This window comes from Idiotropiscis lumnitzeri, chromosome 21, assembly GCF_059441095.1.
Source record: "Idiotropiscis lumnitzeri isolate Australia: NSW breed Sydney's pygmy pipehorse chromosome 21, RoL_Ilum_1.0, whole genome shotgun sequence".
In the NCBI taxonomy this organism is placed as follows: Eukaryota; Metazoa; Chordata; class Actinopteri; order Syngnathiformes; family Syngnathidae; genus Idiotropiscis; species Idiotropiscis lumnitzeri.
In genome coordinates, this window is record NC_142411.1 from 3,641,969 (window position 1) to 3,669,570 (window position 27,602).

Consider the following 27,602-nt stretch of genomic DNA (forward strand, 5'->3'; position numbering starts at 1 on the left):
GGCTTGGCGGGCCCGCGCAAGGTCAAGCAGGACCAGGCCAGCCAGCCGACCGTCTGGACCGCTGGATGCCGTTACACCCCGAAGGCATCGGCTGGCGACGACGCGCACACGGATGAACGCGTGCAAACGTGTTCAAATAGGATTACACTTTGTGATTAAAAAATATGCGTTGATATGTTTATTTATAACAATCCAGAAGAGGCATTTTAAGGCATTTTTTTTTTTATTTTGAAATTGGGAGTGATCGTTAGTATTTCTGATAAACTGGCACAGCTTAAATCAAATATACGGAGAGAATATTTTTATCAAAAAAAATTCAGTTAAGTTTATCCTCGGTAACAAAAAGTTTATTTATTGATAAAATCGGCGCAAATTTTAATTCTGTCTCCCTCTGTTGGTCACTTTTTGTTTTTTTTTGTCTCCTGGACGACTTATAAGTACAAAGTGAATTTTGTGCTATGACAAATTCGATTCCCTTACGCCGGCGACCATTTTGCATAAGAAGTGTGTGAAACACACACACAGAACCAACACGTCCGCGCTCACGCACCAACCTTACAGGGTCGCTTCCGCCGAGGAGGTTCCTCCATGTTTTATGCAAATCAGCATGTGGAAGAGAAGGCCACAAATGAGACAGGCGACACGCAGCTCTCTCCCCTGCGAGAAAATGTACGACTCAGTTCATGTACATTATTTTTTTATTTTTCTTAATACAGCAGCCCCCGTGATGTCACTTTATTTCTGTGCCAGGAATTCCCAGAGGATCCCGCGTGGCCCGCTTCCAATGCCCCCTCAGCTTCAACTTCCCTCCCACATCGTGTTATTTTCAAAAAAAATATCAATGGAGGAACATTGTAAAACCAGAAAACGAGGAGTTTGAATCCCGAATCCTTGCATGGGATTTGGAATGGGCGCCACATTGTAAAATTTTCTTTTTACATTTCTGTTCAAGAATATGAGAATAATTTCTGTCATTGAAATTCCATAGACGATCTTTTCCACGCCGTGTTGGCAAGAGACTTAATTCCGCTAATAAACAAAGTAAAGCGACCCCTCGTGCCAGATAACGCTTTCCCCGCCGACATAAGCAAATAAAAAAAGCGCTCTCTAAAAAAAGAAAAAACAAATAATAATAATAATAAACCTCATCTTCTAAATCCAATTAATTCTAATTGTCGCTGGTGCCGAAACCCTCAACAGAAATGGAGCAATTAAAGTGGGCTCGGGCTCCACCTCAGGGACGGCAGGGTGACGTTTTATTTCGTCTGGCAGCGGGAACGCTGACAGAAAGGTTTTTTTTTTTTTTTTGAGGAAACCTCAGCAAAGGCAATTTTGCGGGTGTCTCCAAGCGACCGATCAAGTGGTGGTTTCAGGTTCCAAAGGAAAAACAGCTGTGTTGGGTTCCTGTAATCACTTCAAATTTGCTTGGTTTTCCTTTAGAATACACCTGAAAATGCCTAACAAGGCACCCAAAAAAAAATAAAAAAACAATTTAAAACTTAACGTCCGAAGCTGAACAGGAAATTGGCCGTTTAGGACTGAATCCGCCTTTTTGGGTGAAATGCTATTTATTATTTTTTCCAATCTGTAAAAACAACCACATTTGATATGACATGAGAACACGAGAAGCGGGTTTATTGCAGAGCTACCGGGTCACATTAACAGGGTGTTCAAAAGAAAAGTAAAAAAAAAAGGCCAGGTTACATTTGAATCCCCAAGAATCTCGTTTGTGGGCTTCACGGGGGGAGACGCTCTGACGTTTTACATTATTGCACATTTCCGCTTGCGACCACCAAAGTCGCCGTGAGGTCACGTTTGAAATCCTTGTGTGATGTAGCGCATCACAGCACCTTTTTGCACATTTTTGTACAAGTTACCTTATTCCAATCCCCCCCCCCCCCCACCTTCAAAATTCTTCACACAAAACTTACGGGGTGTGTAGAATTTAAAAGTGGGGAAAACAAATTGTTTTCGTTTTGGAATAAGGCTGAAAAATTAAGCGCCGTGAATCCTTTCCCAGGTGAATCCGTGACACAATAGCCCCCCCCCCTGCAGCCCCCCCAACCCGCCTCCGCAGTGCAATTTCCACACAGTATACAACAAATATTATACAGTACAGTATGTCGACTATTGCTGAGATTTAGAAAATTTGAAAGCAAAGAAACGATCGTAAAAGTGGCGACGGAGCATGTTATGACATTTGGTATTGAAATTTGTGGAGGGGGGTGGGGGTGGGGTAAAATGTGAAATTCCGCAGAAGCTTGAGATGATACTGTATACCGCCGCGGGCCTGTGGCTTATAACAAGACCTCACTCGCTTCATTTCTGTACATTTTATATACATATTCATAATCCCGCGTCACGTTGATCTTCACTTTTCACGTTGGCACAATATATTCGAATCTATTCACAATGCGATGTCCCGCCCCCGTCTCATTGGTTGGCGCAGCTGTCTGTCAAATGCGTAGGCCCCGCCCCACCCGCTGTCAAGCCTTGGCCTCCAGCATTTCCAGGAAGAGTTTGTGCATGGGCACCTTGCCCTGCATCTTGATGCTGTAGAAGTGCTGCACCGCCTTGGTGGCCGTCTGCCGCAGGAGGGGCAGCGTCATGAGCAGCTTGCCCCCCCGACGAGGGTCCTCCGGGTGCTGGCAGCCCTCAAAGTCCTGCAGGGCCTCGTGGAGGGAATCCTGGAGCCTCTGGACCGCCTCGATGTTCTCTATGTGCATGGAGTCTGGAGATGGGGTGGAGGGGGGGGGGGGCACAGGGCAAGTCCACATGGGGAGGGATGTGGGTGGGTGGCGGAGAGCACACAAGGCAAGTCCACATTTTAGGATTGCGCGCCTTCAGCGTGGTGGCGCGTCGTGATGCACGTCTGAAGATTTGCATCCACTTGGACTTGTTAGCGGCTAACGACGCTCCTTAAATGAATGCTCGGATGGGCCCGGTCCCCGAGGGAGAGCGGCACTACAGCGGGACGAGCCACAAGATTCATTTCTATCGCGAATGTGGACCACGTCCAGTCCCGAGTGTTTGCTAATGAATTGGGCAGCAGCATTGTTAGGAAATGATGATCTCCGTTTCCGTAGGGAAGACCAGTTGGCCCCTTTACGGGCTGTACGGTGATCCAGTATCAAGGCACCACCGTAAAAGATTATTTTATTTATTCATTTATTTCAATTTTTTCTTTTTAGGGCTCCCCAAAAGTATTTTTTTTACTTCTAAAATATTAGCATGACAGCACCGGACAGTTTTGGACAGAACTGAACCGATGCGAGAGGCAAATGGAAAAAAAAAAAAAAAAGCATGTGATGGAAAAAAAAAGAGTAAATCCTCTACAGTAAATCATGTAGAGGAAAAAAAAAAAAACTAAAACAAGGAAGGAACGTACAAGGCTAATTATATTCCTAACTGACTGATTAAGTCTCTCTTACCAGTCGCCTTCTGTGTAAATTACGTTTCTATCTTGGGAAATCAACCAGGCTATGTGGACCGCACATGTGTCGCCGCGCTCTTCATCGGAAACCTTCATGTTAATACTCATGTGATCCCCGCTTGCCGGCGTGCGCGTGTGTGTGACGAGTGGGAGGTTGGCGGCGGAATGCAAAGCTAACTTTAAAGAAACAATTTCCCAGTAATCCGTCAGCGGCCTTCCGTCGATATGCTGCTAATTACAAAATCAATGGCCATGAATTTCCACAGCTGTCGCGCGCGCACACGTACGCGCGGGAGGGGCGCGCGCGCACCCACTCCGAAAGCCCCGGAGCTTACGGCGGCCGCGTTCAAACGAGCTGCCGCCGCTCTTCTGAGCCTCACTGCTGAACTCTGGCTTCCTACTCTCACGTGTCTACCGTTCCCACTGGTCCCCACTGGTTCCCACTCCCCCATACAGGACAACCAATAAGAACGGCTCCAATGCTAATAGTCGCTATGCTAACATGAAACAAGATATGTTACGAGTTCCCGGGGAAATAAAGGCGCTGAGGCGGTTCACTAATTGATTTACACATCAAGCTTTGTCGTCAGTTGCGTTTCCAAAAATGCTAACATGCTAGCAGCCGCTATGCTAACATATAGCAAGACAGCGTCGTAGTAAAGGTACGCTACCGGATCAATAGGGAGTGTACGTCCTGATCAGTAGTCAGGTACTATTTCTAATGTGAAGTCAACAAATACTAACGCTAACAGTTGCTAAGCTAACATCCAGTTTGAGAAATCGTCAGAAAAAACAATTCACTGCTACACTTGAAAACAATAACAGCTCTCTCAGTGAGCGACAATTATCATTCGGAGAAAGCTCTAAGGACAATCGCTTAGGATTTAGCATCTTGTGCTGCATTGTGATATTACCGCAAACGCTAAATGCTAACACGCTAACAGTTGCTTTGCTAACGTGTGGCAGGAAAGAAAAATAAATAGGCCTTATTGTCGCCACTAAAAAGCTGCCGGCTCAGCACTTTTTTTTTTCTGTTTCTCAGTCAGGCGGGAGAAAAGACGGCGGCCGCGTCACCATCGATTGGTCACCGTGCCGCGTGAAAAGCAAAGTGTCGATACGAGCGGCGGCGTCTCGCCATTCTGCTCCACTTAACGCATTTTATTGACAGCGCCTGTTTTCCTAATGAAATGCTAAATATATCTGGGGCGGGCTGTGACAGCTACTGTTATGGAGACGGAGGGAAAGACACACACGTGCACACGCACGTGCACGCATCACACACACACACGCGGACAGCGGGCGTTAAATTAAAACGAGCACCCCTTTCCCTCTCGACCTTTTTGTCCCGTCTTATCTCGCTACCCTTCAGCGTGGCAACACCAGAAGCAAATTTGAGTTTGTATTCCTTTCTGTGCTTTAATTGGACGCCGATGTGGGCGTGATTGGACGACAGATAGCGAACGTAGATCACAATAAAGGTTATTGGAGGCCAAATACAAATCTTTGCATCCAATATTTTGGCTACCTTAATGCACATACATCATGCACGGAATGGCTTTTAAGAAGAAAACGTCAACTGACCCGAGTTGGCCAGTGCGATGGCCTTGAGCGTGACAAACTCCTCCTTGTCCACGCGCAGCTTCTTGAAGCGCCGCACCAGGGGCAGGATGGCCACGTGCAGGTCCAGCAGGCCCGAGCTCCTGGCCTGCTCCTCGTCCACCGCGTAATCCTCGGCGTAGACGATCTCCTCGTCGCAGGCCAGCGAACGGAAGACGATGCTCAGCACCAGGATCTCCATCCAGGCGCTTTGCAGGAGGCTCATCTGGTCGGCCAGCGACAGGCTGGAGAAGCCTGGAATTCAAAAAAAAAAAGATTTCAATGGACAGTTCGGGTCTGAAACAGTCCACACTAACATTACTGCTGCACGAGCTCCTTTTTCTTATCAAATCGATTGAGGATGTGAAAGCCACATTGTTGTTGAGACGACTTGAGAGCTTGGGGACGAGCCATCAAGTCATCTATAAAATAAATAAATAAATAAATAAATAAAAGTACCTGAACCACCACAATAGCCTTCACTCCAGTATGGTGAACAGGCGGCTGATTGGACGGCTGATTGTCGATTAAATACGCGGGCGACCGCCACGCTTCTTATCAAGCAAACAGAGAAACGGCCGGGCCAAATAGAAACGAGCACTTGGGTGGAGGGTGGGGGGTACTTTGGAGAGGGTGGGGTGGGGGGGGGGATTTGTCATTGATTAGCAGATTGTAATCAGTCCACCAAATGCGAAAGGGCCATCGATCCCAGCCTCACATCTGCCAAACAGACAGCTGATGGAGGACATCCGCTACACGATTAGCTGAGTGGTAGGGGCTCGTTGGAGGGGGGGGTGGGGGTCGATGTAAATACTGTACCGCAGGCTGCATCAGGAATTCAAACACTTGAGCCCCGAAAGACAGTTTTGCGGGGAAACAAAAGGCTTAGCGAGTATTTAGCGCAATCACACTCGATCGATGTGCGGGAAGTTCAAGTGACTCCCGTTAAAAGTTGCAGACAAAAAGCTAATTGGGATGAAAAAAAAATTCTTTATTTATTGCAATAAAAATGGCAAAAATTGGCAAATGAAAAGCAACTGGCAGATTTTACACAGATAAATATACCAAAAACTGGGAAATGGATGCTCTCTTTAAAATAAAATAAAATGAAATTAAATTTTTTAATAAATTTTTTCTTCAGTGAAAAGCTTGTTTCGTCCATGTTGAGGATACATTTTTTAGGCTTTAAACTAAATAAATAAATAAAATAAAATCACAAAATTGGTGGCAGTTCACCCGCAGTAGTTGAGGATATTTTGTTTTAGTGACAAAATATAATTGGATTTTTTCCTTGCTTCCCAATTTTTTTTTTCTGATTAATTTTTGATCATAACAACACCAAAAATATATATTTTTTAAGTAAGGCGACAAAATTTGGATAATCATGCATGGACAGCAAAGTATATAAAAAAATATGAACTTTCCTTACGTAGTCCATTTTTTGTTTTTGAATTTCATGAAAAAAAAAAATTCTCCCAAAATGAAGTCCAACATGGCCTCCATTTAACCCCGCTTTGCTCTCATCTTTTATTTGCACGCTTCATATTTCCTTCCACTCAGTTTACTCAAGCGATAGAATACCCCGACAACCCCGCCGTCTCCCTCCCTGGGGGGGGGGGGGGAGTTTGGGGTGCGTCTGTTCGCCCTCCCCTGACTCGGAGGTGCGTCGCCCGGAGGTGGTCAAGTGAAGTGTTGCGACCAAGCACGCCATGACGAAATATCAATATTTCTGCCGAGTGATTTCATGCCAATTTGAGCAAACACGACGCGCTATCGAGTCGCGCCCACTCGCCGCAGTTAACCTCGTTTTGCTGTTGGACTGGCGGCAAGCTTGGAAGTTTTCCGTCTGCATTAACATGATTTTGAAAATGTTTTTTTTTTCTCCCCATAAACGAGTTTTTTGCTCACATTTGTGTTTTGGATACAATTCCAAAATATTTAACAACATATTTTAAAAATAAGTATCAAGCACTCCGGAGGATTCTTCTTCTTCTTAATGTCTTCCTTTCTAAGTGAAGCAAAGCATTGTTGCTAGCAGTCACTCGAAAGCAAACTTGTGCGTGCGCCCGCGTCCTTTTGTGCGCAACAGTCCAAACGGGATGAGTAATTGAACGTCTATCGGGCACAATGAAGTCAGCGGCCCGCCGAGCGAGCGAGCGGCGAGGCGAGTCTAAAACAGACAGCAGTTCACTCTCTATTCATTTGCTATCATTACAGGCCTCCTAAGAGCCCTAATGGGCCTAATAAAACGACAGAGGCAATAATGAGACGAGAGGGCCCCGGCAGTGCGCCGACGGGCGAGGGAGGGGCTCGGAACCGCCGACGCAGCCGCGAAAAGACACAAAGAGAGACGAATAAAAAAAAAAAAAGCAATCTATTAGATATCGATTTAATTTTTTTTTTTTTTGGGTGTGTTTCACAAACTTGAATGTTGCACGTGACCACGGAAGCGCTTGTCCATGAACGCGGCCGTCTGCACTCTGATTAGCCGATCGTAAGGCGGCATTTGCGGCCGTAACGGCGGCGAACGGCGCTTAAACTGCTGGCACCCCTTTTGTCTTAACTCATTCAATGCCATTGACGGATATAGACGTCAAAAACTGCATTCACCTGGCCTGCTAGTGAATGAGTTAATCGTTACTTGGCGTTCGCTCCGAACCGACCCGCCCCGCCCCCGGCTAAAACGTCCCCAGAGAGTTCACGTGGAGAAGTCTGCATTTCGAGCCCGATCAATAGCCGGCCGGCGTGGTTAGCCCATCGTAACGGCCGTCAAAGTAAATCTGGACGCTTACTGATCACTGTCGTCACTTCAAGACCTCGTCAAGGCAGTTCAGAGATTTCTTTTGAAGTACATTGCACATGTTTGGCGAGAACTGCCGAAGATTTTTTTTTTTTTTAAATTTTTTTAGCATCTTCCTAGTCCGCCGATATGGCCGCTTTAGAGCGCCTCGTCGTTGTTGCCGTGAGTTGACGCAAATAAAGCCAGGAGGGGGGAGGAGGCAAGGCAAAATAATAAAAGTCCAATTTGACAAGCGGTGCGTTGACTCGGGCCTCGCGCCAACGTGGCTGTTTAGAGCGCCTCGTTGTCACGCCGTGGAAAAGTCCCATGACGGCCCCGTGGTGGATATTCCAGGCATCATTTTTTTTTTCTTTTCCAGCAGTCGACAGTTGCTTAAACTGCAATCGATGGACAAAAAAATCATTCGGAATTAAAGACGATTGGATGGAAATGGCCAAAACCACGTGAAACGCGTGCGACGTGCCTAAGGAGCTGATTAGTTGTGAACGTTGCCATTGATCGGATCAATGAGCGGCATCTGCTGCCTTTTATTTAACAGCAAAGCATCTGCCTCAAACTGAGACGCTCGTTTGCATAACGCCGCCTTACTCAACGAGTCGTCAACAAGCGCAGGCAGCCGACCCGCCGGCGTCTCGGCGAACCCCCCCCCCCCCCCCCCTCGCCGCCATTCGCCCAATAAATCAATTTCACCGCGGGCCCTTGTAGTCCGCTTAAGTAAGAAAGAGGATTGCTTTCCTTAAGTCTGCCGTTGGAATGGAATACAGTGAAGCCCCCCCCCGCCCCCCACACACCACCCTCGCCAATCAAATGGCTTCAGCTGCTCTGTATTGATTATATTTTAGAATATGGGACTGTCTTTTCCCCGAGGTGCGCATGAGTAGCGGATAATAATGATCCTCGCGCTCTACGTGCGTGCGAACAGCCGTCTGCGGATGACCTCAGAATTCTCATAATGGATCGCGACGCGCCAAAAATATATGAACGTCGATAGAAACGTCTGTTTGCGGTACCTGGGATATGTTTGGCCCAGCCGATGATGACCACGAGCTCGCGATCGGCCAGGTCGCACAACGTGGTCAAGGCCTTGATGTCGCCGTCGGGCATGCCGGGGTCGGGCATGGCGTAGATTTTCTCGGGCTCCACCACCAACAGATGCGACACGATCTTTGTCACTGACGACAGACAAGATGTGGTTTAAAAAAAATCTAATCAAATAAAAAAAATAACAGGTAGCTGCATTTTATAGCAGGTGTGGGCAAACTACGGCCCGGGGGCCACATGCGGCCCGTTAAACGCTTTAATCCGGCCCGCCAAACTGTTAGCATTCAGCGTTCAAACTTTCTCGATGTGCTCGCTTTATATCTGAAATCAATCCTCCGCGATGACATTGTTTAGAGCAATCGTAAAACAGAATAAATGATATGTCAAAACTCACGAGGCTTTTTGGCCGGGGGCGGGATGGTGAGACCGAGGTAGGCGCCGTTCTCCGCGTCCATTCTCCGTTTGTATTTCTGGCGACCGCCTCTCACCCGGTCCAAACGAACACCTGCAAAAACAAACAGAACCCCCCCCTAAAATTTAGATACAAAACAATTAAATATTTTTTTTTTTTTTTTTGTAACTTTTAATTGACTGCAGCTGTTGAGTATGTGTTTCCACTTTTGCCAAGGTCTTTTGAGCGAATACTTTGCCTCCCTTCTGATTCTATTTGAGGTTGTTTGAGCATGCAGGTGGCGGCGGCGGTGGTGTTGCGGGAGCAAACAGACTTTAAACACGGTCAAGTGGAATTGAGTCGTGCAAGATTTCCCAGCAACTCGTCTAAATTCCTTTTCGATTCCCCCGGAACACAAAAGGAAGGCGATTAGGATGCTCTTTCAATTTCCTGACACCGACTATCCACTAACCTAATTACGCGGCGCGCCCGCGGGGGAGCTCCTTGTTCCCAGCAAACACACTGACATCATTTTATGCCTGGCAGATTGAAGCTAAATCCAGAACCGCCCCCCCCCAACCACTCCATAACCTCCACCTCCCACTCCCCTAACACGCCGTTGCAATCGTACGCCCGAGAGTGATCAATACAGCTGGCAAATAGACTTCTTGTTCTTTCGAACCTGCGCAGATTTAATTAGGCGGCCCGGCGTATGGAAAAACCGGACCTCCAAATAACAGCGTCTGTCGTAGCCATGGTGACCGAGGAGCTCCTTATTTGGCGGGTCCGCAATACGGGCGGACCAGCCAGGACGCCCCTCGTGTGAGTCGTTAGCATGTAGCATGTTAGCCTGCTAAGGCAAAAACGAAATATGAAGACAATCTTAATGTAGCATTAGACTTTAGCTTGTTAGCTTCTTTGAAGAAAATATTCAGACAAAGTACTTCTCAAGACATGATCTGTTAGCACTTTGTGTTTATTTAACGATATCTTAAGTTAGCCTTTAGCATATTTTCCCAAGTTGATCTCAAAAGTTCTTCTGTTAGCGTTTAGCAAGTTAGCCTGTGAATGCAGAAATTGTGCGTGTGCAAACTGTCACATGCTAAAAAGATCAGACAATGTTTTTGTCACGACATGCTAGTGTTTAGAAATTGATCATCCAGTCCAAATAAACACACAGGTTTGATTTTAAGCACTGTTACTTATTTGGCTTGTCCACGCGTAGCTAGCTAGCATCTTTAGTCCAAGGAATCTAAAAATGTTCACTTCAAACATGTTTTCTTAGCATTGACTATGTTAGCATATTCAGCCAAAATAACCACACAAGACTGATTTTAAAACATGCTTTTAGTGTTTAGCATGTTAATTTTTTAAAATTATCATTTCAAGATATTAGCATTTCGCATGTCACCCTTTTTCATCCAAATAATCCAACAAAGTTTGCGCGAATAATTTTAATGCCATTGTTGGCTTTAGCATTTTAGCATGTGAAGGTGAAAGAAAGTGACGGGAATTTTTTTTTTTTTCCTTTGAACCGGAGGCATGATCATCTCCTCTAGTCCTGTAAGTGATACACAACACTACTGAGAAGTGAGAGTCCAACTGGACAGCTGGATGAAGACCCCCCCCCCCAACCGCTAACACGCTGACACGCGTAATATTTTCTTTTGTATTTTTGACCAATTGTGATTAACGCGCTATTTAAGGCAAGATACTTTCCCGAGCGTCCGTAAATGCACTTAACCAATGGAGATCTTGGCTCGAGCTCTACAACTCCGTCTGATATCATCTTATTGATCGGAAAGGCCAACTGACAGTCAGTGATATTGGATATCGCAAATCTTTGGTGTGCATGTCCGATGGAAAAGAAGCTTTGTAGTTCAGCATGTGAGTGGTCCAAAAAGATGACAAAATCAGACAAAACAACATTTAAAAAAAACAAAAAAAAAAACAACACCCCAAAATAACATGTGGGTCGAGTCGGGCTAAGGTGGTCTTAGTGATGCTATTAGCGGCGGGCTCTGATCCCTGACTGCCCGCCGCTGGCAGCTCTGGCTGACACCATACTTTCCGCCAGTTGCAGAACGGGACTTTTTCCACCGGCTGGCTGACCTTTTCTTGGTCTTGTTTGAGAGTTCAACTGGGCCAAAGAGGCTGGCCTCTCTCAAGCTTACACACCGAAAAAAATAATTAATTAAAAAAAAGAATTACAACGGTGGTGGATAGTGAGATGAGCTATATATCATTCTTTAATGTAGTACTTTGTGAAAATATGCATCTTTGACGTCTTTAGCCGTCAATTGTAGTGATTTAATTGAACCGTTTGTGACTTCCTTAGTTTCGTGGTCTAATTTACTGCAATTTATCTGCAATAATATTTGTCGTTTTTTTCGCAGAGGATAACTCGATGCCTGTGACTATTGCTATAATTGTCTGTCTACATGTGTTGCTGCACCTTTTATTTTTTAAATCCAGATATCTATTGCCTAACACTTGATAACACTGCTACCCATTAGCCTGTCTATGGCATTTTCCATTATGTGTTAGCATTAAGCTAAGTGGGTGTTCTTTTAAATACACAAGGTACAATTCTCTTTGTTTTATGTTTTTTTAAAGTAAATTCAAATTCAGAGGTTCTTTTTTTTTTTTTTTCTTTAATATGCCAAACTGCTTCACGTCACAATGTTTGTACCTTCCATCCCACCACAATTCAAGTTGAATCAAAACGAGCCTACAAGTGCCTTTGATTCATACAACGCATTCTCAATTGAGCCGGACTATAATAATTTACGGCAAAAATGCCCCAAAAAAATAAATAAATAAATAAAATACGGGGCTAGGTTCTCCCTCAGACTCCCGCTGGAAGAGAACAAACCCGCGCGGCGAGTGAGGTTGGACCTTCCAAAAGCATTTAGCGGATCGATACGGCAGCCAGGGGAGGGAAAGGGATGCAGCCAGACAGTAAGCGAGGGAGGGGGAGGGGTGCACGAGGGTAGGATGGTTGGAGATACAAGCAGACCCCTCGTGAGTGAGAGAGAAGTGTGGGGCGAGGGGGGGGGGCTGCTGGAGGGTCCTGTTACACTCCATTCAGCTTGGCGACTTCCTGCGCACAAATGCCACCAGGAAGGAAGATGATGATGATGTCACCGCGAGGGAAGGCAACACTTTGATGCGACATTGACCTCCGCCAAGCATAAAAAGCAACAAGTCTCGTTTTAAGAACTCGTAAGAATTCCCCAAGACTGGTTACAACGTTGGCGGGTGGCTCACAAACATTAACAAGCTCACTTGCAACATTTGCAAAGCAGGACGCAGCCGTCTAGCGAAGACGCCGTCGGTAGCGCTCACCTTCTTTCAACATGCCCACTTTGAGACACTTCATGAAGCGACACGCTTGGCACGACTTGCGTCTCCGTTTGGTGATCTCGCACTCGTTGGTGGCGGGGCAGCTGTACTCGATATTGCCTGCGAAAGAAAAGTAGAAGGCCGGGGGTAAGTTTTGTGTCCAACAAAATTCATTCGGAAAATATTTATTTATTTAAAATGTGCATATTTGACTAAATTGACAGGGTATGAATGTTTTTATTCATCAACTGTGTGTCGTGATAGCGAGAATAGATGGAACAGTTCGTGGAGTAAATGAGGAACGCTTTGTAAAAAAAATAAAATAAAAAAATACAAAAGTGTGTCAATATTGCTTACTTATTTATTAAATTGATTAATTAATTAATTAATTTATTTATTTGTGCTTATTTTGGCGTCTGGGAATAAATTCAATCCACGTTTCAGGTTGTTTTTTGTAGTTTAACTGTTTGAAGTGTCACAAAATCACCCGAAATATTACCGCGGTACATTGTAAAACATCGGAAGGAAATTGATTGGTTTGAAAAAAAAAAAAAAAAATGCTTAATGGGGAACAAAGTATTTGCGTTCGGGCTTTGTCCATAATCCGCGCAAACGGGGGACTGTAAACTGAGTGCGTCTGTGATGCACTTTGCCAAAGGTGACCCGTGTGACTTCGGTGAAGGGGAAGAGTCTTTAGTCGCACTTTGATGGGTCACCCAAAAAAAAATCCACGGATAAATTGGCTTCAGTCGGATGACGAGGCCCGCCGCGATCCCCCCTTTAGGCCCATCTCTCTATTTTCTTCTCCTGGAGGATGGGGTGTGCGTGTGTGTGTATGGAACGCAACTCAAGGACTTGGAACGCACTCGACATAATTCCCCTCGGCGTTGATGTAAGGCTGCCGTGTCGCGTATCAAACGGCAATGTATTATTCAAGTGTTGGCGAGCGAGCCGGGGCAATCTAATGTCATTCTCTTTGTTGGATCATTAAGTGCTAAAACCACCCGAATCACATGACAAGTCTCACACGCACACAGACGCGCGCGCACGCGGCCTCCTCAGTGCCCAAGCATTCAAATCCCTTGATTGAATGTTTACACAAAGTCCCGTGAGCTGCGAGATGTATTAATGGGAGCTAAAAACAGCAAAGCAGGTGTTGGTGCTTGCAGGATCTGCCAAAAAGTGTCCCCCCCCCCCCACCACCACCATCACCCCGTGCACCCAACCACCACCACTACACACACACACACACACACACCCACCCCCCACCCCATGTTGGTGAAGGAGAAGGTGCCAACATTTGTCAAGATCCCTGGCATGTGAGGTTGCCAGCGGGGCACCCTCACATGCTCCGAGAGCGAGGCAGGATGTTGGCACGTACCGCCGATCGGCTGCCGAACAAAGTACAATCGAGTGCAAAGACATTTTTACGCGCGGTCATTTACGATTATGCGGTCATGTAGTTTTGTGTGCGTGGCTTGCAAAGGTGGTGAGTGACGCGCTAAGTTGACTTCAGTGATTTTGGTTGGGAGAAATTGTGCTAGTTTCAAAGCAACAAACTTTTTACATTTACTTGAATAATTTTCGGGGACAGCGATTTTTTTTTTTCACGAACCCAACAAACTGTTAAAAAAAATGCCTGATAAATATTCAAGATATGTTTTCGACAGAGCAGTGGGATATCGGTGAAAAAACTCGAGGAAAAAATATGCAGGACTCAACTGTAGTTGAAAGTTGTAATACCACCAATCACCACTAGATGGCAGACACTTAGTTGCTTTTACATCGCGCGATCATATAGCGTGAGCAGGCATTTAAAAAAAAAAAGAAACGTGAATTTGGAATGATATGCAGGATAAAACTCAACATTTTCAGTGGATTGATTTTTGTGGAAAATAAATTCATTTGACTTCAAAAAGAAGCGCCAAAACAGGAATTATTTCAAGCTCATCCTCGTTTTTTTTTTTCCGCAATGATAATAAATGATTAATAATTTCTTTTTTTTGTGCGTGCGCCATAATCCCCCATCTCCTCCTTTGAGGTCAAAGAGATGTTTGGCCTACGAACAAACATCGTCCTACACCACCCCCCCGTCCCACCTCAACGCAATTCAGTCTCCGCAGTGTGTCGAGCACTCCAAATGACAACCGAGACGTTCATCCGTTTGGAAAAGGGAGGTCACATTGCCTGAATCATTTTATGGTTCGAAAAGAAAACATTTCCGATTGTGCGTGCGTGCGATCTTTAAAAGCACTCGGTTGTCGTGGCAGCCTCTTAGTTAATCAGCTCTCGCGTCCACCTTTATTTCCTCAGAGGACATTTGGAGCACTCCAACATCCCTCCCGTAACCTCGCCTATTTTTCCCTCTAAATTTTGATATATTATTACGCCATGCTATTATCCACGCGCTCGTCCCCACTCAGGCCGGACCTCTCCTTGTCCCCCTCCTTTAGCGAGGCCGAGCCCCCCCCCCCCCCCCCTCTCTCCTCCAATCCTTGATTACCATTCCATTAAAGCGCCGTCTCCTTTCAGTGAGTGACCAGCGTCCCCTTTCTTTATTTAGAGGACGCCTCGACACCCCCCACCCCCCCACCCTCTGACAACACCACAGTGGTCCTAATTGGACCTCCGTCCCTTCCCAAAGAGAACACCCCCCCCCACTCAACGCTGAAACACCGTCTTCTTAATTACAGTCACCCAACACTGATTGTTATTGAGCGAGTGTCCCGCAGCTGGGGACAAATGACGGACACATTCGGTCCATTTCGGGGGCGTCCTTGCACAAAGGCGAGGATGAGGAGAAGACGAAGGCGCGACAGGAGCCACACAAAGTCACACAGCAATGTTGTCTTCAAATAAGCACGTCGTCAGCACATTTTTTTTATTCATTAAATCACTCATGGCAGTAAAACCTTTGAATTTGAGAAGGCGATGTTTACTTTTGTGGACTATTAAAGGTGTTTTGTCAGGTTGGGGGGTGGGGGGGCTCAGCGTGAGGACAGACCTCATTTGATGAAAATGGCTCAGATAAAAGAGGAAAAAGATATTTTATGAATATAATATGGTAGTATTCTAAGAAAAAAAATGTCATATATTGAAAAGAAATTGGTAAAAATTTATTAGAATATTTTTTTTTAAGGCAACCGTTTTAATAACAAGAAAAAAAGTTCTTATTTGATAAATTTCAACAGAAAAAGTTGAAAGGCATTCAAATTACCAAAAAGTAATTTGAGAAAGTTTTAATTATATGAAAAAAGTCAGAATATTCCGCAAGAAAAAAGCAAGAATAAAATCGTAATATCACAAGAAGAAAAGATTTTAAAATTTTTTTGAATAATATTGTAATATTCCAAATAATTAAATTTGATGAAAAAAGTTGCAATTCTACAACTGCAAAGGAAAAAAGTCATAAGAATGTTTTAATAAGAAAAAAAAAATGAGAATAAATTTGCAATATTAACGCATCCAAAAAGGAGCTGAACTTTTACCTTGTATGGTCCTTTTGAAGAAGGCTTTGCAGGCCTCGCAGGACGCCACGCCGTAGTGGTAGCCCGAGGCCACGTCGCCGCACACCAGGCACAGCCGCTTGGGGATGGCGTTGAGCATGTACTCGCACTTGATGGCCGACTCGTCCGCCAGGCCTCCGGAGCAGTCGTCGTAGCGCCGCAGGCAGGCCCCGCCTCCTCCTCCTCCTCCCCCCATGCCGTGCATTCCCGGGTTGAACATGGGCGGCGAGTCCAGCGCGTGGGAACGCGCGCCCGCGCCCACGTGGATGTAGCCGCCGCTGGCGTCCGAGTTGCCGCTGGGACTGTGGTGGCTGCCCGTGTCCACCAGCGACGACGACGGGCTGGACGGCTCCGTTTTCACGTAAGAACCGCAACTGGACGACAGGCGGCGGTCCTCCGAGGGCATTCTACTCAGCAGCCTGAACAAGAAAAAAAAATAAAATCTAAATCAGCTTTCCAAATTATTTTGTAATTGTAATGCTTTTTTATTTTTATTTTTTGAAAACAACTCGCTCCCCCTAATTAGATTTTTTTTCTTTTTTTCAGTGCAGCTTTCATACTTGTTAGGCGTGTAATTTTTTTTTTTTTTTTATACTCTGGTGTTATTGCACGAGTTAAGGGGTGACGTCGAAACAGTCAGAGGGGGACGGTGGTCCCGGGGGGGGGGATTTGAAACCAAACCGGAGAACTGTCTGTGTTCCCACCACATTTGCAAATCCCCACAGAAAAATAGACCCATGCCTTCAATACAGGACTTCGGAGACGTGCCTTTAAGGGGCGGGGCGTGACGGGGAAAGCGTGTGTTTATTTTAACAGATTTTTTTTTCTTCTGATTTCCGATGCCAGCCTTAAAATATGAGGCGAATTTTTTTCCCATTTTAAAATTGGCTTAAAATAATTTCATTTAACGAGAATAATGCTCAAACACCACAAGCGTTATGGTAATGTGCAACTTTAACGCACAATGTCGCCATTGGCATATTCGTGCGACCCCAAATATGGAACGTGTCAAACTTGCGATTTCAGAACGCGCACACACAACAAATGGCCTCTTCAATGTCACGGCAGCAGGCGAGGGCCGCGCATAGATTTCCCACATGGATGATGTCTCCTCACCTGCGGGGTGACATCAACATAGGCGGCGGCGCGCACCTCCTGCAAATTGCTCTCCCCGCAAAGTCAAACACACCCCTCGAAATAAACGAGGCGCGGCAACTTCAGCCGTCATTGGGAAGCAGAGTGAAAGGTGGTGGGGGGGGGGGGGGGGGCGGACGGACTCGTGAGGGACAGTTAGCATATTGATTTCATAAATAAACAGAGATGGCCATCGATCCCCCTCTCGTCTTATTTTGCATTTCAATTACCGCCCGGAAGAATAACCTTCAAACGTCTGCTGCGTCTTCACCGCCGCAACTGCCATCATCGGCGCTGGGAAGAATTGACGAGGAATAGGTTGTCATCTTAGGAAAATAAAGTTGTAAAATTACCATTAAAAAAACAAATAAAAATAAATAAATAAATATATATTTATTTTTATTTTTTTAATTACTTCTTAAAAAAATCTTTATTTTTTTGCTTCAAGTACTTTTAGCAATGATTTTTCTGTCGTTGTTTTGTGCATGACATGAAATACATTTTTGAAAGGAATTTACTTTTGGATTTGAGACTTTATGAAAAAAAATCTGAGCTAATTATGAGAACAAAGTTGAAATACTTCAAGTTATGATTTTACCGAAACAAGATTGAAATATTTTACATGAATATATGACGTCTAAATACTTTATTACTGTGCTGAAATTTGGGGGAAATTACTTTAAGAGAAATGTCTGCGACAAAAATGATATGTGGGAAATATTTTGTCTTATATCAGCTTTCACGCGTCCCAAAAAAAATTAAAAAATATATAAAATATAAAAAAAATTCCAATCTCACGATTTAAAGGTTTTCAATGCACGAGAATAACGTCCTGTCAGTGCAAGAAACAAATACTATTAGATTGTTGACGTTGCCAGCCTAGAAAAACTCAGCATCAAAATTCTCCTTCTGATCTAAAAAAAAAAAAAAAAATGTCAACATTTGCGATTAAGATAAAGCTACAGGAGCATGTTTTGAGACCACAGAGTTCGGGTCATGCTAGCTAACACAAGACGTAGCATTTTTTGAAATTTTCTTCCACTGTTAAAATTTTCATCGCATCCAAAACTTTTTACACAAGTTTCTGTACTTGGACGCAAGTAACGCGTGCGAGTTCACGGCTTTCTCCAAAAACACTGGCGCAAACGGGACAACGTCGCGTCAAGCTAACTGTTAGCGTCGTTGACGTGGCGGCATGAAGTCGTGACATCCGCCCGCCTCTCCGAGGAGCGCGCTCAATTCGAGGCGACGCACTTCCTGTTTGAGAGCGATCAATTACGCAAACTCATCGGTGGGCTCGGGGGAAGTCGTCCCGATGAAGGTCGGAGGTCGGAGGCGCTCGGTGACGGAAACGTCGACAGATGACCGAAGACGAAAAGATTTTTTTTAGATATTTTATTTGTTTTATTTGATTTAAATGCAACGTATATTTATATATAATTTTTGGGATGATCGATATATTTAATCTCTATTTTCAAAACGCAAATCTGATTCTTATCACTGTGAGAAGGAACAAAGATAGACACCAAGCAACATAACGGAAATGACTCTTCTCTTCTCATCAAATTGAACGACAACGTGTTGCAGTGGATCAATAAAATGTGATTATTTGGAGGCGGAATTACCACGACTGCTCATGTGACGCGTTTGGAGAGCCAGACGAACACAAAAATTGGGGAAATTTTTTTAGAACTAAGCTAACATTGAGAATGAATACAAACTGGCCATTCATGATCATCGTTGAACTTTTACAAATATTTATGTCACGGCAAGCGGATTAAACATGTAGCAACTCACCAATTAAATATCACGTGACAGTTTTATGGGCCCGATATCAGTGCCAATGAATATTTAGAAGACGGCATCATCAGTTCGCATGCACAGTTATCGTATGTCACGTCACTGGATTAAAAGGAACAAAAACAGTGTTCTTGGTGTGTGTGTGTGTGTCACAATACACAACACGGAGCGATATTGCGATGCTAAACATGCCACTAAAATTAGAAACCGGCTCAGTGTGCTATCGTGTGTGTTCTATCACTCCGTGCGTGTGTGCGTGTGTGTGTGCTTCCGCTTGTGGTGAGGGTTCCCTACGGGAGCAGAGATGAAATGGATGCTCCCGTAGATTGACATCAAGTGATTAAAAACTACTTTTGGAATTTGGACCAAACGAAGGCGGAAGGGATTTTGTCAAAACTAGTCAAAGTTTTTTAAAACAAGTAACTAAGTTTACGTACATATAATGTGTGTGTGTGCATATATATATATATATATATATCTACAAATATTGTCCGTAACCTTTCCTATCTGCCATCTTCTCAATGACAGCGCCGTGGAAAGTGCCAAGCGAGTTCAAGCTTTTCCAATCCCATCTTGAGCTTAACATTAAGAGGATCCCACTGCAGGGTCTCGCGCACACATTTGGCCAAAAGAACCTTTTTGAGAGCACGCGAAGCAAAGCAAACGCGAACGCTGGAATTGTATTTATGTCATCGCAAAAGTTTGTGTATTTTTCCTCTCCTCTCCGGAAAAGTGGACACTCACGTTGACAAACAGGTCATCGACTTCGCATTTATTGAGTCTGCATTTTTTTTTTTTTTTTTTATTTTTTACATGCAACGGCAATCAAGTTGAATGTAAAAATGCAATCAAATGAAAATTGGAGATAAACTGATCGTTTTTTTTTTTTTTTTGTAAATGACGATGAAACCTGTTTTCACATGATAGGTCAAATAAAAATAAATATAATTTTTTTTAAAATAATTTTTTCTAATATTTTTTTAAATACATTTTTAAATAAATAAATAAATGGTGGTAAATAACATTTAATTTATTTTTTCATTGTTTTGAGACTTTTGGCTCATTAATCACAGTCTTGGTCAAGAACATTATTGAGAGGGAAACATTTTTAAATACGCACACTCAAGACCTCCTATTTGACTTTTTCAGCACTAATCTGAAACCCGATGCAGAGCGGGACATCTCTGTTGCCTCTGTTGAGCATTTCGACATCATCACTGTCCCGTGCCGCACTTGTTTAGTTTGCAAGAGTTTGGGAATGAACTTAGCATCTGATTTATTTATTTATTTTTTTCTCCAGAAGGGAGAAAAAAAAGTGAGTCAAAGATGCACTTACTGGTTATGGTAGCAGAGCGGGTCGGGGATGCACAGTTCGGAAACATCCATCAGTCCACGTGAAGCATTCCTGATGTTGCAGGATGACGAGGGTAAAAAAAAAAAAAAAAAAAAAAAAAAGACTAACAAAAAAGAAAAACAAAAAAGCCTAGAAAAAGAAGCAGTCGCGCGGTGCAAGGTGGAGATCAGTTCCCAAGTCTCCGCATCATGTCAGAATGTCGCCGGGGTCTTCCCCTCCCTCCCCCCGACAAACTCCTCCAAGGCTACTCGGGAGGAAGAAGAAGAAAAGCGCGAGAAGCGAGAGACGAAGAGGCGGACGGATGAAGCGATGCAGCTGCAGCGCGAGCGAGCGAGAGAGGAAGTCTCCATTGAAGACGCGGGGGGTGCTTTAAGTGCGGAGGGGCGTGCTCGAGTATGGCTGGCGCAGCTGCCATTGGATCACGCCGGAGGGGGCTGTCCTCGGGGGGGGGGGGGAGTGAGGAGGGGGAAGCCCTCCAGTCATTCCAGTGGAGAGAAACTTAGTAAAATAAATAAATAAATTTAAAAAATCTTGAGTGAATTGAGCATTTTGCAAAACTCTGCACGACAGAATTGCAAAATTGATTATTGGCGTTTATTTAGTTGAATTCCACACAACTGGACATGCGCATCATTTGCACATTCGTCTGTGTATCATAATTAAAAAAAACAAAAACAAAAAAACGGTTTCTGGTTGAGGCAGTTGGCACAACATCGCCCCCTACAGGACCGGAAAAGAATATAAGTGAGTGAGACAGACAGACAGACAGACGGATAGACCCCGGTTGGGGTGGGGGTGGGGCGTGAAATGGGGTTATTTGGTTGCAGGGGTCACACTCGGTGTTTACGCCAGCGAGCGAGAGGCACGTCTATTGCAAAGCGGACTGTTTACGCCGCTTTACGGGCTCAGGGCCAGCTTACACCCGGCTAAAGCGTTCCCGGTGCGCTTTTTATCGCATCCGGCTTTTCTTTTGAAGCAACGGCAGCTGCTTCCCACAACCGGCCCACCGATCACACTGATAAGTAGGGTGGTGGGGGGGGAATAATTGGAAAGCACTCCACACACACCCCCCAATAAATAAATAAATTAATTAATTAATTAAAAATAAAGAATTAAAAATAAATAAATAAATAAAAAATAAATACATAAATAAATTAAGAATAAATAAATAAATAAAATTAAAAATTTATAAATAAATAAAATTAAAAATTTATATATATATATATATATATATATATATATATATATATCCTAAAAATAATTTGCATGTTTGCCACAATTATTAGCCCCTCTGATGCTCAATGGGGTTGAGGTCTGGGGATGAAGATGTAGCCATGAGAGGAGCTTGATTCTGTGTGTGGTGCATTTATTTGCAAACTTTGAACACTTTGATCTTAACCAGGCGGCGCCAATAATTGTGGAGGGCATTTTATATCTCGATGTGTAGTATGTGCAATTACCTGTCCACCGGCCAGCATGTTGTGGCACAATTCGAGCCGACAATGGAGGAGCGGCAACTCTCAATTCAGACTTGACCAAGCAGGACACTCTAAGAAGGAGGGAAAAAATAAATAAATCACATGATCAGCAAATGAGGAACCGTGCAACTTCTCGGTATTCTTTTGTTTTACAAAAATTCTTAAAATCTTATGTTCTTTTCACAAGAAGTGCAGTGGCCTCAAAAAGCTCTAAAGGTCACTTTTGGGTGACAAAGCATTTGACCTTTTCGCAAAATGTGTCGCACAAAAATGGGATTACTTGATGGAAAACGTCTAAAGGTCCAAAAAGGGGGGAAAAAAAATAAACATGATAACCGTATACAAGAATAATATTTGCGAGTATCTTATAAGCCCCGCCCCTCCCCTCAAAGCCACTTCATAAACCCACATCCCCCCCCGCGATCAATACGAAAGCCATCACACGCTCGTTACCGATCACGGCCTAGAAGCCTCGGGGACACAACCCCGCCCCTTTTTTTTTTTCTTTAAATAACACGAATTATACATTTTATTTAGCTGTCACTTTGGATCACAGTCACAGGAACACGAAAGAAAGAAAGAAAAAAAGCAGATAGGGGGGGGGCTGATTAATAAACGGAACGGTGCATTCAATTAAATTCCTGATCAATATTTTGGCATTAATGTACTTTCCGGTGGAGGGAATTTCTGCTGATCTGATTAAGACATCCAGACATAATCAATAGAGGCGATATGTTGATGTTTCGAATGAGACGACACAGAAAAGGAGACGAAATGACAAATTGGGAAATTTGGGAACGATTTTCATGACGATGACGTTCCTTCTGCTCTTTTCATGAAATCGGTTATTTTTCTATTATTATTTTTATTTTATATATTTTTTTATCTCTTTTGTCTGGACTGAGTTTTGCACCGTGGTCTTCTGACAGCTAATCTATTGAGCCCACCGCCTGTAATCCGGCTATCACGCTATCGCCAAAGCAAGAAACACTAATCCAATCATTACGTCTGTGTTTAAGCAAAACAGATTTCCAGCGCTAAGCAACTCACCGGACTGTTTGGCACTCAAACGCCGCGTTCAACGCCACATTTTCAAACGTGCCTTTTTAGCGCTAATTGCTAATGATGACTGGTGGGGAAAACGGAAAAAAAAAGAAATTTCTGGCGCAATCTTAGCAGATCGCAATCTTTTTCCTAAGATCGCGATTTTCAGAAGAGCGCTGACGGCAACACTGAAAATAAAAATGTCTGCTAAATGAAATGAAAAATGTTGCCGATTGTCGTTCGAGGTGTCACAAAAAAAGACCCCCAAAATTTTTTTTCTTGTCACAAAATATTTTCTCTATGTTTGACTCAGAAACCCGTGTTTTTTTTTTTTTTAAGGTTGATCACGCTGTATGTTTTTTGACCTCCGCCCCCAATCCAAAATGGCGTCGTGAGCATGTGCAGTGCAGCGAGAGGCTAATCAAGGGCAGCAAAAGTGGGCTGATCAATACGCGGCCGCCGCGGTCAAAGTGTGTGAATTATTTCAAAGGGGCCCGTTGGCTGTGGCGTATTATTCGGACACACGTGCGCGATGTCACAGCGGTGGCGACAGAGCAATCATGTGACACCTCATCAAGTTGTCACGCCGCCGCGACGGCGATCGTTACAAGACACAAATGGGAAAATTGTAGGGTTGGGACAGGAAAAAAAAAAAATGTTTTCAAATGTTCAAAGGGGCTTTTATTATGCTCAGTGGGATTTTATTTCATTTGTTTTTTCATTTTTGAGTATTGTGATCCTTTTTTGTGCAATTCAATTACATTTTTACATCAATAGTCTGTAAGTGGGTGTCCAATTTTCAATTAAATTTTCTTTTTTTTTTCTTATTGAATAAAATTTTTTGGGGGGGCTTTTTGTGTGCCGTTATTATTTGACTTTATTTTATCTCGGCTTATGCGATTTCATTTGATTTCAGTGTGCATTTATTTTTCCAGTTAATTTTAAGATCATTTTAATTTTATTTAAAAATGTTTTTCATTTTATTTGACTTTTATGATTCCATTTTTCCATTAACTTATTTTATTTTATTAATTACTTTGAGACATAATTTTGTTTTCTTTCACATATCTTCTTTTCACAATCCATTTAAGATGCTTCTATCATGCTCGCTGTGATTTTGTTTATTTATTTATCTACCTATCTAGTATCTACCTATTTATTTATTTAATTATAATTTTTTTTGGGAGATGCTGCGGAGTCATTTTATTATTCTTGTGATTTTTAGGTGTTTTTTTTTTCCCCCCATGACCTGAATTTGAATTCTCAAAGTGCTTCCATGACGTTGACTATGAATTTATTTCATGTTATATTTTTGTGAATTTATTGACTAAAATATCAAGATCGCATTGTATTTTTTTTTTTTAATACACTTCCAGACACACTGTGCTTAATTTATATTTTTGGTGCATTTATATGACATGATTCTATGGTGATGACACGTTTCCACTTAAGTTGGCGCCAAAACATTGTGTTCTGTCTCTTGGCTCGTGCGCAGGAAAAGTGTGGCGCGGGCTAATTAGAAGAGCCACGGGGGGGCCAGGCGCGCTTGTTTGGCTTTTGATGACGTACCGCTTCGGCTCGGCCTCTCAGGGGCCCCCCACGCTGTTCCGCACCCACCGCGACTGGACCGCGCCTTCGTTGGGTTAACAAACGCTATTAGCCTCCACGCTGCGGCGCTTTTCAATTCTCATTTAATGGAGGGTGGTTAAAATTTTTTTTTAAAAAAACATACACAAGCGGAGCTTTTAATCAGTCGCTGGGAGGGAATCATTCGGCCCATCTCGATGACGGAGTCACCTCTAAACGCTCGGCGCACCCGTGTCATTGCCGTTGCGACGAGACCGATCGATACGTTCATCTCAAATTCAGGCGGCATCCACGTCCCGCACGGCGTCAGCGCTTCGTGACGTCCGCGAGAGTCGGCGGTGAGCGTCACATCAACAGGTGCACCAGGTGGACCTTTAATGATTCAATTCAACGGACACTGTACTGCTCCTTTTTGTAGTATGCGCCTTGACCACCGGGGGGCAGTATGATACACACATACGTCTCAGCTCCTCAGTAGCCGTTCTTTGCATATGATAAAGAATATATTGTACGATATACGCCTGCTCGTAGGGTTACTTGTCTGTCTACATGTGTTGCGCCACCGTTTGTGCTGACACCAATGCTAATCGTTAGCCCAAATATGCATTTTCCCATTACGTGTTAGCATGAAGCTAACAGACGTCAATGCGATGTTTATTGCAAGTAACGTATCTGTAAAATGTTGAGCGATAAAAGTTAGATAAAAGAAGTCAAGCGCGAGAGTAGAAGATGAAAGCCGACACATGCCGGCGCACACCTCGGAGCGCCTGCGGGCTACCAGGAGCTCTTCAATGATCAGCTTGACTGGCGGGGAGCGCTCAACTTAAGTACAAAACTTTCTGGGCTTGCCGCGACTTAGCGAGCGTCTGATCGGGGAAAACGGTCCTCTCATCTCGTCCCGATGCCGCCATGAAAGACGGCGAGAGCCGTGGTGCATCCTGGGAAACGGCGCCGTTTTCCTCTCTCAATGACACGTTAGTTCGCAAACTCCGAGGAAGGGTAGCAAAAGTCAGATGCGGCGACTCCTTTTAGTTCGGATTCATTTCACCGAACTTAACAGTTAAAAAAAAAAAAAAAAAAACGTGACCTGTGATTGGCTGGCGACCATTCCGCGCGATATTAATCATAAGAAGCGCTAATGAAAACGGACGTCGCCGTGCTCAATGCAAACAAGCCACGGACGTAAAAGCCGCCTCATCCAGGGATGACTTTCATCGGGTCTAACCTCCCGAACCTGAGCGTGACGGGTGGGAGGAGGAGGAGAGGGGGAGGGGGAGGGGGTCACCCCTGTCGGCGTATCGCAAGCGCAGCAGTCACATTGCCCTGTCATGCGCAGCAGACTGCTTACAAGAAGCGCCGGGAACCTTTCATATTTCACACTCAGCGTTTTTTGGCCAGGATAATTTTGGCAGCCTTTAAGGATATCGCTGGCGTAATAAGAGGATAAAAATAAACGGCTGCTGCGAGGGGCTATATCGGGCCGCCGTAATCTTGTATTCCGAAGCGGTGTCGCAGCTAAACGTCTGGCTTTTGCTCCATTCAATGAAATTAACCAACCCCCCCCCCCCCTGCCCCCCCCTGGTTGATTCCCAAAGATCATTTGTGCTATTTTTAAAAGGGAGTGTTTGGAGCCAAGTGTTTCGCAAAAAGGGTCGGTTCGATTGATGAAAACGTTGCGGCGAGGAACACCGTTGCTCTCCGGGACATTGAGCCAATTAGGTCAGCAATTTCCTAAACCGGGTTTACACTGAGCAATTTTCAGACTCGAGTCGGAAAATTCACTTTTGAATCAGGTTTAATGCCGGCTCGCCATGATCCGCCAAGTAGCTTGCGAAACTAACATTTGCACTGGAGCGAAACATCTTCATGCATGTCACAGTTTGCTAAATGTCATATTCTTTTCACAAATCTATAGTATTGCTCAGTCCACACGTGTGGGTCAAATTTCCACATTTTTGACCCATCTAAAGGTTTGAAAATGCCACGCACTCGTTTCTTTTCTGCCTTCCATCCATGTTTGTATACTGCGCCCAAGATGGCCGAGCGGCCAAAAGTGTGACAAAAAAACGTACAATTTCCTTTACATTCCATTTAATTGTTGTTTGCAGAATGTTTTTATGAAGTTTAATATTATAGAGTGCAATTCTTCACATAATTAATACACATTACAATTTTTTTTGGTTTTTATTTGGAAAGGCCGGAACGGATTAATGCAGTTTCCCTTTGTTTCAATGGGGAAAGATGATTTGGTATTATTTTTATTTATTTATATATATTTATTTATGTATTTTATATATATTTATATTTATATATTTTATATATATATATTTATTAAACTCTTAGCTCAAACCACTGTGCCACCGTTGACGGAATGCGTATTTTATCAACGCGCGCCGTACGCTCGCGCGCTGGCAACATCTCGGACGGCTTCGCTCAATCAACGCTTTCAAGACCGCGAGGGAGTCGGCTAATGGTGTTAAAAAAGTTGGGTGGAAGAGGAAGAAGAAGAAGAAGAAAAAAAGAGGAAAACAATGGCTTTAGGAAGTTCTCAGTACCTGGGAAAGAAGCCTGTTCCTGTTCCTGGAGGCTTTTGCGCTATTGTCTGATAGTAAAAGCCCGACTCTTCTGGGCCTTGTTGCTTCTCTGTGAGCTCAAGTGCTGGATTTTAGCGCGCGCTCGTCCCAGGAGGGCAAAAAGCTTTGCCGAAGTTGGAGGAGGGTTAACTCAAGTTCACTTGGTATAATGCAGCCAACTTTTTTTTTTTTTTTTTTTTAAATCACAATCACAAGTAAATAAATAAATAAATAAATAAAAGACAAACCATCAGGTTGGGAATGTTCTGCCGCGCATGTTTGGAGTTGAGCGGGACGGGAATTCAAGTTAAATAAGGAAGAATCCTGCGGGGATTCTGCACAACAACGGCAGCGAAATTCAGATTTGAAAAAAAAATTTAAAAAAAGGAAAAAAAAAATCCCATAAGAAAATAATTAAAAAATATATAAATAACATTTGAATTTAAATTTAAATAAAATACTAATAAAATAAAATAATCTAAGATCACATTTTTTTATGCGCTTCAATACGTGATTATTT

General features: G+C 43.8%; 1 protein-coding gene across 2 annotated transcripts; it reads right to left on the bottom strand.

The window, feature by feature from the left end:
* Positions 1–2,424: 2,424 nt before the first annotated feature.
* LOC148316510 (steroid hormone receptor ERR2-like) lies at positions 2,425–21,944 on the bottom strand. Of its 2 annotated transcripts, XM_088285791.1 has the most exons (8): positions 21,861–21,944; positions 20,383–20,451; positions 16,095–16,531; positions 12,610–12,726; positions 9,265–9,375; positions 8,840–9,001; positions 5,015–5,284; positions 2,425–2,731 (listed from the first exon to the last, which is right to left on the bottom strand). In XM_088285791.1, the coding sequence occupies exons 2-8, from the start codon at positions 20,430–20,432 to the stop codon at positions 2,487–2,489; spliced, it is 1,392 nt and encodes a 463-aa protein (XP_088141917.1). In that variant the 5' UTR covers positions 20,433–20,451; positions 21,861–21,944; the 3' UTR covers positions 2,425–2,486. The 2 variants fall into 2 exon arrangements, with proteins under 2 accessions (XP_088141917.1, XP_088141916.1); XM_088285790.1 differs by lacking the exon at positions 21,861–21,944 and having other exon boundaries at positions 2,426–2,731; positions 20,383–21,053.
* Positions 21,945–27,602: the final 5,658 nt, after the last annotated feature.